We start from the raw sequence: 17,105 nt of genomic DNA, 5'->3' as shown, positions 1-17,105 counted from the left end.
AATTCGCATGTTTTTAACAAAAAAAGGACATTAATTAGTAGGATTCTATCTAACCATTAATTCTCAACATTGTGATGTGAATACAATTGTGACAACATGTATTCACAACATCTTAAACTTGACAAGCTGGGCAGTTTGAATGATGCTTTACCATAATAATAATAATAATAATAATAACTGACGATTTTAAGTACTATAACAAAAATGGCATGTGATAATGGTGTTTTGTGATAAAACTGTTTATTTTATCGACTTTTCTTCTAAATTTGGTTTTGATCATCGCTATCCTTGCAAAAGGGATATCAAGACATTTGAACCCAAGCTATGAGAATGTGTCAGAGGCACAAATTGCCCCAGGGATGATATCTAGGGGGCTGAGATGGAGCAGCCCCTATTAATGAAGTACCGTGTTTAATCTATTAAAACCCTCCTTCTAATAAACGCCAATGTCAAATATACGTCCCTGTTTAGCCAGATCTCTGATAAACGCCCAGGGCCATTATTAAAATTATTATTACCGTAAGACACGAAATCTAACCGACACATCTAACTTAAAAATCCTAACGATGAATGAATGCCTAACTTAAAAAGTTTAACTTAAAAAGCCTAACGATGAATGGATTATAAACGAACGCAAAACATGCGCCGTTGCCCTAGCAATACAAAGAGGTACCTACCTATAAAACCAATGTTTAGGTCCTATCCGAATCGATTTTTACAGGGAGTCGGGGTCATAAATGATCACAAACTACAGAACAATAATAAAGGCAATTTTCATTGATACGGTTGTTTTAAAAAGTGCAAATTGTTATATTTGTGCTGTAATTATTTTTCCAGTCAGTTGATATTCACTGATCTTCTAACCTATTCTAATCTCGTGGTGCTGCACTGATGAGCCCCGAAACAGGGCAAAACTGTCCAGGGCTTTTAATTGATCAGAATACAAACCTTCGTTGGTATTTTCAAAGTAGGCAATAAACGTTTTGATTTGAAAATATGAACCACGATTCATTGATTTGATGCTACATTTCTTGCTTGAAGCAACTTGTGATAGACGGTCGCCATCTCTCATCAAACCGCTGCAAGTCTGCACCGAAACGAGTTTATGCAGCAAACCTATACACCAATTCAACTCACAGCCTCGTTTTGAAAAATTCTTCAAATTTTTTGTTTAAAATTTTTGATCTCAGATTCGGATTAAGAGCAAGAATCTTAGTCTACTTAGAAGTTTTCATTATGTTATTACTCGCGATATTGATTTTATGACGATATAAAGATAAAAAATTTGTAACGGATTTGACCGTAACTGGCGACTAAGAGGGCAAATTTTCACCCGGAAAGATTTTGTAGTCAAATCCCTTGCAAGTTTTCAAATCTCAGTTCTCCGTAAAATCTAAAATACAGGCACAAGCAAATTTAAAAATTGTATCCGGCTTAAACTTAACATAATGCCTCGAATAAGCGTCCGGACGCTTAATTATTTTTTTAGGCTCCAGGATGGGTGCTTATTCGAGGGAGGCGCTTAATCGAGGGGGTGCTTATTCAAAAAATAGATTTGGAAGTAACTAAAAAAGATGAATGTGTTTTTAATTGAAACATGTTATTATGATGAAAAGGAATAGAATTAGAATGAAAACTTAAACAAACTGTGTTGGTCGTTCAATCTTTCTTGCTGAATTGCCTTTCAATTATGTTTTTTCGTCGAAAATTCGAATAAGCGCCCGTTTCTGAAGGTTTAAGGATGGGCGCTTATTAGAGGGGTGGGCGCTTATTCGAGGGAGCGCTTATTCAATAATTTCACCTCTAGGGTGGGCGCTTAATCGAGGGGCGCATATTTAAAGGGAGCGCTTATTCGAGGCATTACGGTATGGTGATCAGACCAATTTTGAGCTGAAGAAAGTGTTTGGAGAAATTCTCAAAACGAGGCCGTTAGTTGAATTGGCGTATTGTTTCTTCCTCCTCTGACCGCTCGAGGTTTGTGCACGCGCACTTCAAAGTTGCCGATCGAGATTTCCATTTGTGCGTATTTTCTATTCTGTGATAACGCTCTCAAACAGCGAAAGTCGTAAGTAATTCATTATTCTAATAACTCTTCACGGTGACTATAAATTGGTTTTGGAGGCAAAAAAGAAAGCATTGACGTTTTTACAACAGGTAACGATTGAGACACAATGACCTTGCATTTATTCAACGTTGCATCTCACTTTTTGTTTGCGACTAGAGCATACAAATACGTTGACTCATCTTTTCTATTATATGTACGCACCCTGCAAAGAACTTTGTATTATATAGACAACGGGAATAATATTGTAACCCGGTGCTTTCAGGCTTATTGTTCTTTCTCTAAGAATATTCAACGTATTCATAGTTTACGCACCAGTTGACTTGGTTTATAAATCAGGATTTTTGCAGCAACTAAAGATTAACGGATGTGCATTGTAAGGCAAGGAGCTGGGACTCAAGCATTTTAAGAGGAGGTGGCTGTAGAGGAGGTGCAACGGAACATGGTTAGCAGATATCGATTGGTACTGCTTTGTTTTCTCGTCATCATTACAGCCAGTCTTTTTGTTGAAGGTAAGATTTTCAGATTGACAAGTAATACAAAGCATTGCAGTGTCCATTCGATATTTGAAGCCGTTATTTAATCGTTTAGATCTCAAAATGATAAATATATGAAATCTTCATATGTTTAAATTTCCTAGGTTAGAATGATCTTTTGGACACATTTCTTTATCTATAGAGTTTTCGATATTATGGTATCGAAGTTATGTCACAGTGTTTTCAAATACTTTTAATCTTAAATCTCAATACAATTGTGCTAATATGCAGTAAGCCGTGAAAGATCAAACATTATTTTCATTGTAGTTTGTCATAAAGATGAGTCATGTTTTCAAACACTGAGTTTATTTTAACAAGACAACAGAAAACAAACAAAGAAAATCTCCAAAGATCAGAATAAGTATATTTATGAAATGGCACTGATTAAAAATTGGTTGCTAAGAGCAACATGCCTCTGCAGAAATAGAATAGAAATAAGACCAACAGGCATCATTTCTCAAAAATGATTGATAAATTGCTGGCTCATTGTTTTTGTTGCACTTCCTTTCTAAAATAAATGCATGTTAAAGCAACAGCTGTCATTCAACGATCTGTTGTATGAGGCTGCTGTATACCTCCGCCTTCGACGAAGGGGGGGGGGGGCAAGGAGGCCATGGCCCTTCACTTTTTTTAAAAACAATAGAATTCCAAAATATTTTGGTATGGGTGTTAAAGAATCCTATGGCCGGCCCCCCCCCCCCCCCCACTTTCCAACCTGTGTCGAGGCCCATGCTTATTCTTCGAGCATAAGACTGTTTTTGGTTCTTATTCGAAAGTGCATACACAAGATGTTAGGGACATGCGCAATAGTGACTGAGTCCTTTGCGCATGCTCCAGCCATGTTATGAAGGGGAAGAGAAGGGGGCTTAGTTGACAGATTATTTGTTACTCTCACACGTAACGATTCCTATCTAAAGAAGTGGACGAGATATTTGTTTACATGAAAGTGTGATCAATCCTTCCCTGAATCTACTTCAGTGTGCATCTTGAGTTGAGAAAGGGGTCGTATTTATCTTTTCCGATGCCATCATTATTTAAATGAAACGCAAACCAATTCCACGCTTGCATGACAGTTCAGTAATAAAATGTACCATGTCGTTTGAAATATGGCATTGGGAGTTCACTTTCTTTCTGCACAGAGGAAGTGAACACAAGAAAATATTTTCATGTTACAAGGGAACTTGTCTTCCTGCCTTCTCCCACGGCGCTATTTCTCTGGCTACTGACCAACTTTCTACCAATAATAATATTTTAAAATTTACCAAAAGAATGGTATGCTGCACTTCTTGTTGGGCTTTCGAAACGTGAAAAGGCGTATAATCTGAAGTCATTTATAGTTTTTGCTTAGAGTTATTACAATATATTTACACAATAAACTATGCTTACAACAAAGTAGCATGAAACTAAACTTCTGCTATTTTTATTGTTTGGTGTTGTAATCGCGGTCTTGTAATCGCACAGTGTTTATTTAAAGAAATGTTTTATCGCGTTGGAGTTCTTCGTTTGTCATAAAGAAAAACGAATATAATTATTTGCAGCATTATCAGGCTTTGAAATAAACAAATCAATCTTTGGATCCAACTTAAATCTGTTCTATGGCACCATTTTCAGTCTTTTTGTACCAAATCAAATTTAAGTCTATGTGTCAAGAATACATTTTTCGGGTAGTCTGAACTGAGCTAAGACAAATTTGAGACTGTTCATACCATTGTCGTCTTTTTCCAATAATCTTTGCAAAGGAAAACGAATTTACCTAAATTGAAATTTGGTAGATGAATGAAATGCTGAGAGCAAATTCCACTAAAGAGTTCTCAAAATAGGCGATTGCTAAGAAGTATTCCTAACTAAAAATGAAGTCCTGCTGCAGCCAGCTGCAATATGTTAATCCTCATATTTGCTCTATGATGGCACAAACACGTTTTTCTCTTCTAAATTTCAAAAGATTTTAAGCAGATCAAATTCTGCATACTTTTCTGCAGTGCTATTAGCCTCCTGTAGGGGACGCTGCTAAGCACAAGAAGAGATATCTTGAATGCCACGCGTTCAGAAATGCTTCTTGATGGGTCAATTCAAAAGAAGCATATAAGAATTAAATCTTCTATAGATATACTTTTCTTCATGTCTTTTAGCATCGAATCGGCTTTTGAACAGCCATGGTTGCCATAAAGAAAATCTTCAAAGTCTGGGTATTTTCGCAAAATGATCGATTGCTTTATATAAAAATCTGAAATTGTTTGAATCAATCATCAAATGCCCCTGTCTGTTTTCTAAGCCATAAAGAATTTCTATTTTGCACCTTTAACTCATATCTGGCCTCTGAATTTCAAGTCTAGCTGCTGATTCTTTTTGTTTAGTGGTTTATAAACCCTAGAGAAGGGAAGATAATTTAGCCTACTCTTCGCTGATACTTCAACCCCTTGTTAGTTGATATTTTGCCCCTCCCCTCTGGATTAGTCAACCCCTTGCCAGAAAATTTCTGGTTTCATCTCTAAACGTTCGGCGTTCTTTGTTGAAGGGACTGGATCCGAGCATGACTTGAAGAAGAAGCTGATTACAAACTATTTAAAAACAATTAGGCCAGTCAAGAACCACAGCAACCCAGTTGATGTTAAATTTGATATTGCCTTGAGAGCAGTCCTTGATTTGGTAGGTTTGCTGACAGAAATTTTCTTAATCTACAAATATTGTCTCGAAATAAAATAACATTTTGAAGCTGCTACACTAAAGTACTTAGAATTATTAATCCGTAGATTTATGTAGAAAAATTAAGAAGGCCCAGCTTTTGACTAAGAATTAGACTTTTTCTGATAAAAAACGTTTTTAAAGCAATGAAACCTGCTCCGAGGTTTAGAATTATAAGGAAATTGTGAACAATTTTTTTGCGGTACAGATTTTGAAAATGGCTTTGAAAAAAGCAAACATTTTATAACATAAACTATAAACATATCATATAAACATACAACCTTATGCTATAAAATATTTGCTTTTTTCAAAGCCATTTATAAGGAAACTCAAAGAATATCGTTAAGTAAGGTTAGTTCTAATATTTGATCTGGCTATCAATTGACAGTGACAACAATCTTTTTTAGAAATAAAATTCCGTTTTCAGGGGGATAACTTTTAGTCTTAATAGATTTGAAGTATTGAAGAGGTGCACTAAACATTTCTAGAAGCTCTATAGCAGTAACACTTAAGTTTTTTTCAATAGTTAGAAGCTAACTGAACTTAAGCTTAGAACAAATGAAAATCACTGCTCTATCGGTTTATCATAAAGTATTCGATGCCGTTAAAGCAGGTCTGTACACGTTTTAATTCGAACTATATATATACGCTACATCTAAAACGATATATTGAGTTGTACTCAAGATTGCCTGAGAAATGTTTAAGACTTCATCACATAGTTTTTCGCTTTAATGTTTCATTTGATTTTAAATGATCTTTTTAAAGCTGAAAATTGAATATTCCTCATGTTCTATGGTCTTTCTTTTTAACATCAGGAGGAGAAAAAACAAGTTCTCTCTACTAGTTCGTGGATTCGAATTGTGAGTATAGCAATAATTATTTTGAGATGTTTGTTAAAAATATAAGCGCTTGGGTGCATCGATGATTAGTAACGTAAAATTAAAAAAAATCCTGTATAATACCAGCACATAAAGTTGTTTAGAGACAGAAACATAGGAACCGCGGAGCATGAGAGGGAAGGGTAGCTCCCAACTGATTCTAGAAGTGACCATTGGGAGGAGTAAGTAACTTTTTACTGTCACAGTGCTTTTTTCCAGTTCAACAAATCAACTATTATTTTCTCTAGTACTGGAAAGACGAGAATTTGGTTTGGGATCCAAAAAACTACAGCAACATTAAATCAATTAATTTTCTCGCAGAAGAAATATGGAAACCTGACGTTGTGCTTTATAACAGGTAAACACCGGTTGTTATTTGCAATTAACTAAATGGGTTGTGCTTTATGATTCAAGAAAAAGCTTATTAATTTACAAGCCTAAGCTATTTGCAATTTCTTAGATACTTTTTGTTTGTGTTTTTTATGTTCTTGTTAGGCATGTCTATAAAAAGCTGCGAAAATAAGCAAAGCACATTTTAAATAGGTTGTTGATAAAATTTAAGACTGAAGCTCATGATGAGAAACATTCTATGCAAAATTCTATTGAATCAGTGTAAAAATTTTGCAATAGTGTAAGAACTCCACATTTTTTAGCGTTGACAACGATGGAGGTGGCATTCTTGATACGTCGATGACAACAAACATAATTGTCAGTTCTGATGGCTCCTGCTCTTGGTTTTGTCCGCTTATCCTTCAAACAGAATGTAGCGTCGATATCAAATACTTTCCATTTGACAGACAGGTTTGTCCAATGCGATTCGGTCTGTGGACATACAACGGACTGATGGTTAACTTCTCAATCGTAAGAGACACAGGAGACACTAAAAATCTGGTTCCAAGTGGCGAATGGAATCTTGAAGCCATGCCTGGTAGGCGCAAAGTCTTCTTTTATGATTGTTGTCCAAATGTGCCATACCCTGTCATTGATTATGACATCATAATCATCAGACGAACAAGCTTTTATTTGCTGAATTTGATTTGGCCTGGAATATTGATTGCCGTACTGGCGGCCATCACCTTCCTTCTCCCGCCGGAAAGTGGCGAAAGAATTGGTTTAGGTATTACAAATCTACTGGCCATGATGGTGTTTCTCCTGCTTATTTCTGAAAGCATACCGCCAACAAGTGATGCTGTGCCACTTGCAAGCAACTTCTTCAGCGTTGTTCTTGTCCTCTCCGCTTTGGCGCTAATCGAGAGTTGCATCGTCATCAAATTTCTGCATTACAGCAACTCGGACGTCAGCGAAGTGCCACGATTTGTTCGTTATTTCATAAACGATTTATTGGCAAGGTTAGTCTGCGTTGATGGCAGCAGCAAGAAGCGGAATTCGGTGGACCTCCATGAACCAAAGGGGGTGGAAAACCCTATTATGAAAAGAATTTCTTATGGTGATATTGCTCTTCACAAAAACAACCCTTATGGTGATAAAGCTGTTCACAAGATCAAAGCTTCACGGGAGGAAGAAAGCGACCTCAAGTTAGTTCGCCGAGCCCAAGTCCAGATGAGCGTTGCTGAAAGGGAAATCGCCGAAGGTGTAAAGAAGATTGTTTCAACCATAACAAACCAAGAGAGGGCAGAGGATGCTAAAGCAGAATGGCGCAGGGCTGTGCAGGTTGTCGATAGGTTGTCCACCATTGTGTTTCTGCTTGCACTTATTGGCGGATGTGCTGGAATATTTGCTTCTTCACCGCGATTCTACGTTGCATAATCATAGGATGGCCTACTTTGATTAAACGTATTTTCTTATGAGGGTTCAGTGTTCGAATATGTAGATGTGTTTATTTTTTTTAATGAGAACAAAATTGTTTATATACCCAGTGTTTGAGGCTGATTTTCTTCTGAGAAACTGTCAATATGAACCAGTATTAAAAAATAAAAGGGCTCAGATGACACTTTACATTAAAACATTTTTGTCTTAGCTTCTTTTGCTTTTATTGTGGTGTACAAGGTGTTTTCATTTCCTCATTGGTAACTGCCCAGGAGCATTTGTTTCTTCTTCGTGCTTTAGCGTTTGATGATTGTCTCAAGGCATTCGTTGACACAATAGAATTATCCATAAATAAACAGTAAGTGCACTGCGAAGGAGTAAACGTCTTTATATTGAAAGTTACGTTCTTGTGATTGTATTCATTCGAAAGTTTACTCGAACTCTTCGATATCCTCGTTATGAATTATGAATACTGGATTTTTATTTGTCTTTATCATCTTGAAGTAGTGCGTTGAATAACATTCATTTAGCGTTTATAATATTTGCTTCGTCTATGACCTTATTAAAAGAAATTGGTTTTGTACGATAAAAATGTTTTTTTAAATTTTGCCTGTCAGTCTATCAAGTTAAAAGGTAGTCTCGTACTCTCATATTGGAATCCTTTCAAGGGCAGGGCAAAGCCTCTGTGACAATGGCAGGGTGTCTAGTTCCTGTTCTCGCGGTTGATGGCTACCCTTTCTGTGGCGACCCACTACTCAAATACTACTTTTTAAACAAGGACTTAGCTGGATGTCGCAAAGGTTTATCAATTCATAAAGACTGAATTCAAATTTTTAAAGAACCTCCAAATCTCCCCCAGTGTATCTACAACCATTCAATATATGAAGAATAGTGAAGATTTTTCGTTTATTAGAGGCAATTAAATTGGATAAAGAAGACGTACAACGAAAATTTGTTAACCGATAGGTGAGTCCAGCCTTTTTTGGCCTAGCCTTACACGGTGATAGATGTTCTGATTTCGCAAAGCTAATTTGTCTCGAAGCAAAATGTGACTTGTTCAAGACAACTTCATCTTCTTAATTAATTTCGAGTCCCGATTTCTCAGTAGATTGAGGTTAAAGATTCTTTGACATCCAGTAAGCAAGGCATCAAACAAGTGATCAAAATTTCTTGGAGAAACAAAAGTCCCACCAACACGCCCATTTTTAACAACCTCGTTTGGGACATAACTTGAAATTTTTCTTCCAAGATGGCAGCTATCGTAAGGAGAGTTATCAACACAGCCAAGGCACCAGCTGCCATTGGGCCGTATAGGTAAGGATGGTTACAGGTGTTGTGGCAAATTTTGATAGAATATTGTTTGTGGCATTAAATAAATGTCTTTATTGGTTTATTGAGGCTTGCTTTAGCAACGCATCAGACATTCGTTAATCGCCGGTTAGGCTACCTTAAAATTCGACGGTCCCATCCCATCCACAACCGAGGAAGCTTTTTTATAAATAGATGTAGCAATGTTTATTTAATTGGTGTATTAAAGTTGAAATCATACAGAATTTCCCATGTAAACAAATATATTAGTGAAATTATATTTCTTGTTCTATCAGAATTTCAGAAATTCGACTTACAGCCTCGTTTTGAACATTTTTCCAAATCTAGTTATATAACTTTTTTAAGCACAGATTTTGTTTTATCACCATAATTTTATACCGGATGCAATTTTTCATATTGTTTGTGAATGAATTTTAGATTTTACGGAGAAATGAAGTTTGAAAACTTGCAATGGATTTGACTGCAAAAGTCATTATTGGTGAAACTTCAGCCCCCCCCCCCCCAGTCGCCAATCATGGTCAAATCCCTTAAATGATTTTTATCTTTATGTCATCATAAAATTAATGTCTTGAGCAACACCATGATGAGAATTTCCAAGTAGACTAAAATCGTTGCTCTCAAACCGAATCTGAGGTCAAAAATTTTGTACTAAAGAATTTGAAGAATTTTTCAAAATGAGGCGATAAGTTGAATAATCGATGTAATGATCGACAAAAAAGTAATGCCAAAGTCATTTTTCAATCTAATGATTATCTATATGCCAATTGAAGCTGAATTAAAATCAATGATAAATATTAATACTCTGAAACAGAAAGCTGATGACAGTATTGGTTTTAGTTGTGAAATGTTAAACAAATTTCATGTTAATTGGCTTTATGCAGTTCTCATTGCACCCTAAGATTTTGTTATCCAAAATATTTTTCAGAGCAGATTTGATTATTCCTTCTTTCATTTGTTTTGTTTCATGTCTTTTCTGTTACAGTCAAGCTGTTCTTGTGAACAGTACACTCTATGTGTCAGGGCAGCTAGGACTTGTTAGTGAGGTACTAATCTTTTTTCATATCTCTTTTATCTCTCATTTTTCTTCATGTAGTATCACCTGCATTAGCATACTTGTTCTCAATAATACCTCTATTAATCATGGCATCGTTTATGCTTGCATTAAGTGGGCCTGACCACAAGATTTTTAACAAGGGAGCAGTGAACAGCACACCCAGTAATTTCCAAGTGAGCTATTTGAAGATTTATTAAAACAGAAACATAGAAAAATTAATCTCAAGGAGAGCAGCAATTTTGGAGAGCAATCTGTAGCTCCCCTCGAGCCTTTGAAGGGAGTAAGAGCTATTGCTCTACTCAAATGGTCAGGCATGTGCTTATTATGTGCTTTGAGCTATTACTCAACTATTTGTTGGGTTGAACTACAGCTTGTTAACTTGTAAGCTAGTAGGGCTGCCTGCATTGGCTGTTGTAGCCTCTGTTCTTATTGTTTAGTAAAGCCTATTTCTATGGCAATTATTCGTTAATATTTATCACAGTATGGATATTTATCATAGTATTGACTAATTTGACCTTTGTGCAGGAAAATCTTCTTCACATGATGAGACTTTTTCATTTTTGTTTAACATGATGATCTCTTATCAAAATATTTATAACAGACACTTTGTTTTTTGTGGAATTCTTATGCCTAGATGCTACATGAATGTTTTCTTTGGAGAAATATTTTCTCTCATTTTTTTCTTGTTCACACAAGAAGGCCAAAATCCAGCTTTGTATGCACACAGTATTCAGTATGGCTTTGGATGAATGGAATTTCTTGTTGATTCTTGTCAGAACAAAGACCGCATAACTATGAATAATAATAGGGAAATATTAGTTTGATGGATATTACAGGTCTCTCTAGGAAAAAACAACCCAAGCTGTAAAAAGCCCTTGCCAGTTTAGCTGTGTGGGGCTATTTAGCCCTTGCAGGACCGTTGTTAATTTTTTTATGTTTGTCTATTTACAAAAGGCAAAAATACATTACCTTACCTATTCTTTTAAACATTATTCACATTATTTTTTTATTTATTTCTACCTTTTAATTTTCTATTACCACTCCTTAAAACGAGACAAAAGAGGAACAGAACTTTTTGGAATGTTGCGAAGTTTTGTTAGTTTTTGCTGATCAAATGTGGCTTTTTGGGAATGCCTAGTTTATATGTTGTGACTTGGGAAAATAAATTGTTTCATATTTGACACCATGGTGTAACATTTCTCACTTCAATTATTTGCTGCCTTAATTGCGCTTTATGTTATTCCTTTCGTGCAAACACATTTCCTATTCTATTGCAAGTATTAGCAGATAATACAATAGTTTGTTAACATGTGATAAACACATAGACTTTTTTCTCTTTATTTACTAACACCCTGATATTTAGCAGTATGTAGTACAAACATTGGGAAGCTAAACTGTGCAGATTAAATGATAGCATTGGTTTCATAAACTGTGTGGGTGGAACAAAGCCCTCAAAATTTTATTTTGCTTGGGTTTTGTGCAGGTGCAGGCTATGAGAAAGGCCTGATATTAATCAAAATTGGTATTAACTCCTTCAGTAGTTAAACTGTGAGAGAACATTCCCTGTTTCAATTTAATTACATTCACATATTTAAGGAACACATTTAACCACAAGATCAACTTTTGTGGAACTTTTTTGCCCTTGCATACAATGCTTGCCAAGTATAATGACATTTGTCTTTATAAACAGTCTATTTTTTCTACTCTATGCATTTGAGTAATATGCAATATTTTGCATTTAGACAATGCAGTTTGTATCAGATGATGTACAAGCTCAAGCAAAGCAGGTATAGTTGCATCACACTCACTCACTACTTAAAAAGATGTATGAGTTTGTCTATGAATTTGTTTTTTACATTTTGCCTGAGTTTGGTTATGGAAACAAAGGCAGTGATAGATTCTGTCCCATAATCTCCCATTGGATCTGTTAAAAAAACATTAAAACTGTACCATTTTTTATAAATTTTCTTTCATTTTATTCATTCATTCATTCCAGGTAGCCTCTACGTGATCCGTAGGTTGCTAACCATGGTCCTCCAACAAACCCTGTCACTACACCTACTTTTCAGGATACCATAATTCTGGATGTTAACCCACTCTTTAATGTCGTCCATCCAAGTCCTTCTTTGCCTACCGCTAGATCTTTTTCCTTCAATGTACCCCTCCACGATGTAACAAAAAACTGCTCCACTTGATCCTCTTGGCACATGACCAAAGAGTGCAGCTTTTCTCTTTGCTATGATGGTAAGAAGCATAGGGGTTACATTCATTCTTTGTAGCACTTCTTCGTTGGAAACCCTATCTGTCCACCTGATCTCAACAATCTTCTATAACACCACATCATTTTATAGGCCTTGCAAAATATGGGACATATTCTAGAAGCTGCTGGGACAAGTTTTGACAAAGGTGTGTCCTGATACTTCTCTGCTTTAATAGTATTTATCTCAAGGTGATTAACATTTATTATTCTTTTGACATCTCTTTGACATGAGCTGCTATCCTTCTTTTGACAAAGATGTCACTGAATTCAATGAAAAACAGATCTGCAGCTAGAATATCATGTAATGAGGATTTTGCATATACATCAGCTAATTTTTTATGATAAAGTACAAAACTATCAGGACCTTTATATGAAATTTTGCTATAGAGAGGCAATAGATTAATCGAAACTTTTCCATTGATTCTGCTAAACAATCTAATTTTTGATAGCAATCCCACAAAAGCAAGTTTGATTAATTTTTTTTGCAAACCAGGTCTTAAGCAAGAGCATTTTTTAGTACATGGTTATTGAAGAAAAGCATGAAAATATCCATCCAAAGAAAAACAGAACAGAATATGCAATATACTTTCATGTCTCAAATATTTTATAGATTTGTTTTTATTTGTCTTCTCTGAATAAATTGCTGATACTTAAGTAAAAGTAAGGTATTTGCATCCCTATGAGATTATCTGCTGTAGATATCTTACTCGTTAAACAACGTTAGAAAATTGAAAACTAAAGCACGTTAGTGCTAGGTATGAAATGATTTTCCAGAAAGCTTCAATTAGTCAATAGAGGTCATTGTTTTGAGAGGTAACAAGGCTAGTAAATCATCAGCAATTTCCAGGAACCTCAATCTCAGGGAAGCTTCTCGAACACGTATTTGCATTTATCCCCAACCTCAACCTGTGTGGCAGCCATGATCTCTAGATCCCCCCTGTTTGTTATTGTTGTGAGAAGTTATTTCATGTTTTAACATGCTTGATATTAAATCATGTTTTTTGTACATTTATTCATTAAGTCATGTTTTTGTGACTGTCTGCCATTGCTTTGTAAATATGTCGCTTGCAAAGTATGCCTTCTCAGAATAAATATTTTTTTGAAATGTTGAATCTTTCTAAATAGCGTCTAATTGTTGGCAATTCTATTATCACCATACCTCTACCTTTCTTCATGAACACATAATTTCTTGATATTTTAGTTGTCAAGACAACCGTCCTGCTTGCTGACATAAACGATTTTGCCAAAGTTAATGAAATCTATGGTACATGTACGTATTCGATCCTTCTTACGAATAAGCACTTTTATCGCATTGCTTTATTATCGCATTGTTGAATACCTGTAGTTGTGTTTCAATACGCAAAGCAACCCGGATACGCCGCGTATTGAGTAAGGATGTTAGATTAAGCCGAATTCTTATTGCATTTCTTATTGAAGGGCATGCTGCCGAAATATTTCTGAATACAACGATATACCTGCATTTACTGCTTACCTCACTGTCCTGTCGAGGGGCTTTAGGTGAAAGAAACTTCACTAATTTGAAGAGAGTACAAATTAATTTTTTCTCCACAGAGCTACAGAATTTCGAGCGCGTAAACAGAATGCAAAGCAGAAAAGCGTCTCCACTCCTATCTTCTCTTTCCGCTCTCCAATTTATGTGGCTCTGGTACGAAGGATATTGTTGGGCGGAAATATTGCCGCGAGATCATTTCATCAGTTTGTAACAGTGGTAGACTATTGCAAAACATCCCTATTGCCTTCCTTTCTGATATGGGCAGAACTACTATTATCCGACCTGTAGATAAGAGGTTCTGTTCAATGCATTTATCGCATCTTTCCGATAATTTTGAAAAAAGTATTGAAACAGCATGCAGGAACAATTCAAAATGATTGGAAATGACACAATACAGAAAGGTACCACTCGTGATCTAAAAACATTCGAAAAAAGTTAAAAGGTCGTTGTTATTGATAAAATTGATTTTATGCACTGTTGTATTTTCCGTAACATTGGCAACACCACCCCCCTCTCGGCCAGGGAAGGAAAAACCCTGTTTAAGACGTTTCCTGTCACCTCAGAAGAAGGATTTCGAAACGGTTTAATCATTTTTCGATACTGTTGAGTCATGAAATCTAATAAAAAAGCTGAAAATGTGTGGAATTACTGTTGGAAACTGTAATGGCTTTATTTTTGCAAGATCAATAGTGCTTCCTATAAGGTGAAAAGGTTATTTCAAGGATTTTCTCTGGTCTTGAGCCATTCTTGTTGTGCAACAATGCTTAGCCTTTTTGAGCCATTCTTGTTGTGCAACATCTGCTAAGGATGAACTTAACAAAAAATTTTCGAGAAATTCTTCAGCTCCGCACATATGGGATATTGTAGTGAATGTAAAAATAAAAATTCTGCGAAAAATCCGAAATAAAGAGTGAAGGATATTTTCAAACAACTCATGCGATGTCTCTTTTGCTTCGCTTATGCAGAATCTTGCCTTTCCAATGTATAGAAACATGTAAACAAAATTTGGCTGTATAAAATTAAATGTGTTGAACTCTGTGATTATTTCAAAATAAAATTTTGAGTGCCAGGGGTTACGTGAAAGCGAGTCAGATGGGGTTTAGACCCCGTAAACACCAGATTTCTCGAAACTTTCGGAAATTTCGCTTATGTGTCGTAAATTGTAAGAAAATATCCTTACTACTTTTTTTGCTGGTTAAAATCGCTGATGGTGCTATTGATAATTATCAATTATTTAAAGGTTTTGCCAAACAGCGAAATTATTTCGCCACATTTACGACGATGTTTCGAACATTTAACAAGATGCTTATTGAAAAGGTTTTTTGTAATTTCCCTTTGTGTTAAGATACAAGTTCCAAACGAATAAACAAACAGATTTTCTCCACAAATGATATATATTTTATACACAAACCACTGAAATTCTCAATCGTATAACCATAGTCAAAATATAACCATTAACGTACAAAACTTGGCATGATTTCAAAACGTATTTACCGTCTCGTTACTTTTCAATTCAAAAAACATATTACTTACAAATTATGCTAATTATGCAAATTATTTAATAAACTCCATAAACCAATGATATATCATAATGCTTCGTTATTTTCTATGCATCTTACACGAAGATAAAATAAGTCTTAGTTTTTCTCTTATTTATCTTGCTTACACACATTTGCTGTTTTCAGTTTTCAAAGAACCTTACCCAGCGAGGGCTGCTTATCAATGTGCTAATCTCCCAAAGGTATGATAAAATTAACCCTTTCTTCATTCAGTCAATATTCTTGAAGAGATTTAACGTCTGAAGGCCAGGGGGGCGCTCATCCCCAAATCGCTAAATACATGCAAACCCCTATTTATTTTTTTTGAATATTAGAAATGGCTTTGGATAAAGTATAAAATTCCTCCGAGTGTATAACATCAGAATTATGATCGAAGAGTTTTACGGGAAATATATATACCCTCTTGTGGATCGAAATAGGCCTATCAGAAATGTGAACATGTGCTGGTAGATTTAACCAATCACTGCCGCATACCTATAGAGAATTTTTCTACTTGATTCCATGAGGCAAACATATAAGTTTTATGAAAGTTTTTTCTTGTTGTTGTTAAAGAGACATTCTGAATGTTTTTCTGTATTTGAAGATAGCATGAAATGATGGAAGTATAGCATACTAAAGTACTTTTCGTCCGACACTCTTCATAGTACAAGTGTCGGATAATGAACGAACGTAAACAGAAAATTTATACACAGGTGTGGATCGAAAGTAACTAGAAAGAAATGGTCTGTCGTTGCAAAGGTCTGGGATACGGCTTTTGACTTGAATAAGGAAAATGAAATAACGAAAATCCGATGAAATCACATGAAATCGCAAATCATATGAAGTTCGACAATCACACGAAATCACAAATCATTTGAAAGTTCGACAATAACATAAAATGACAAATCATATGAAATTTCGACAATCACAGTAAATCACAAAATATATGAATATTTGATAATCACATTAAATCAAAAATCGTCTGAAAGTTCGACAATCACATGCAAGCAAAAATTGAGCGTCAGTCACGCAAAGTGAATATCTATGTTATCATGGGTATGACTTAACCCGATTCACCTGTATGCCAATCAAATGTTCTCTGTGCAAAGCCAAATCAATGTTGTGTATTCATTTATTATTTCATTTTCTCGTTTTAAGCTTGCAAGAGTTGAGATTGAAGCAATTGCAGTTGTCGGAGATGTTGTCGATGCTGCGCAGCCAAATCTGTAGCTGAGACGTCGCTCATCAGAATTGCCAACATTTTCCATCAATTTTCTTAGGTTTTTATGAATTTTATTCGGGAATCGTCAAAATTAAGTGTGTAAACCGTTAATTAAATTGATTTGGTAGTAAAATCGTGAGTGATGTTGCATTGAAAATGCCAGAAAAGTAGAAACGTTCTTGCTTGCTCTATTGTCTACCACAATCGACAAATAAGGCCATTCTCCAGCATTGTCAAATATCATGACCTTAGAACTGAAAAACA

At 35.4% G+C, this 17,105-nt stretch overlaps 2 protein-coding genes across 3 annotated transcripts; both read left to right on the top strand.

The window, feature by feature from the left end:
• The first annotated feature begins 1,864 nt into the window (after positions 1-1,864).
• On the top strand, positions 1,865-8,836 carry LOC135688740 (neuronal acetylcholine receptor subunit alpha-7). Of its 2 annotated transcripts, none has more exons than XM_065205707.2 (6): positions 1,865-2,065; positions 2,413-2,574; positions 5,114-5,244; positions 6,096-6,140; positions 6,407-6,516; positions 6,812-8,836. In XM_065205707.2, exons 2-6 carry the CDS (start codon positions 2,505-2,507, stop codon positions 7,923-7,925), a joined length of 1,470 nt encoding a protein of 489 aa, XP_065061779.2. In that variant the 5' UTR covers positions 1,865-2,065; positions 2,413-2,504; the 3' UTR covers positions 7,926-8,836. The 2 variants fall into 2 exon arrangements, with proteins under 2 accessions (XP_065061779.2, XP_065061778.2); XM_065205706.2 differs by having other exon boundaries at positions 1,865-2,154.
• Positions 8,837-9,132: 296 nt separating this feature from the next.
• Positions 9,133-17,015, top strand: LOC135688751 (2-iminobutanoate/2-iminopropanoate deaminase). Its single transcript, XM_065205725.2, has 7 exons — positions 9,133-9,239; positions 10,237-10,297; positions 12,051-12,095; positions 12,660-12,714; positions 13,770-13,838; positions 15,767-15,822; positions 16,778-17,015. Exons 1-7 carry the CDS (start codon positions 9,175-9,177, stop codon positions 16,847-16,849), a joined length of 423 nt encoding a protein of 140 aa, XP_065061797.1. The 5' UTR covers positions 9,133-9,174; the 3' UTR covers positions 16,850-17,015.
• The last annotated feature ends 90 nt before the right edge of the window (positions 17,016-17,105 follow it).

The sequence above is a fragment of the Rhopilema esculentum genome, chromosome 9 (genome assembly GCF_057945365.1).
Source record: "Rhopilema esculentum isolate cy_ngs chromosome 9, ASM5794536v1, whole genome shotgun sequence".
Taxonomy (NCBI): domain Eukaryota; kingdom Metazoa; phylum Cnidaria; class Scyphozoa; order Rhizostomeae; family Rhizostomatidae; genus Rhopilema; species Rhopilema esculentum.
The sequence above is the reverse complement of the archived record's forward strand: the minus strand, read 5'-3'. Positions and strand labels throughout refer to the sequence as shown.

What these genes read in the sequence shown, in the direction of transcription:
- LOC135688740 (XM_065205707.2), top strand. Translation starts at nt 2,505, where the DNA reads ATGGTTAGCAGATATCGATTGGTACTGCTTTGTTTTCTCGTCATCATT. An exon ending in TGAGAGCAGTCCTTGATTTG is followed by an intron (nt 5,245 to 6,095) that starts GTAGGTTTGCTG and finishes TTTTAACATCAG; the next exon opens with GAGGAGAAAAAACAAGTTCT. An exon ending in GACGTTGTGCTTTATAACAG is followed by an intron (nt 6,517 to 6,811) that starts GTAAACACCGGT and finishes CACATTTTTTAG; the next exon opens with CGTTGACAACGATGGAGGTG.
- LOC135688751 (XM_065205725.2), top strand. Translation starts at nt 9,175, where the DNA reads ATGGCAGCTATCGTAAGGAGAGTTATCAACACAGCCAAGGCACCAGCT. An exon ending in TACAAGCTCAAGCAAAGCAG is followed by an intron (nt 12,096 to 12,659) that starts GTATAGTTGCAT and finishes ATCATTTTATAG; the next exon opens with GCCTTGCAAAATATGGGACA. An exon ending in AATGTGCTAATCTCCCAAAG is followed by an intron (nt 15,823 to 16,777) that starts GTATGATAAAAT and finishes TCTCGTTTTAAG; the next exon opens with CTTGCAAGAGTTGAGATTGA.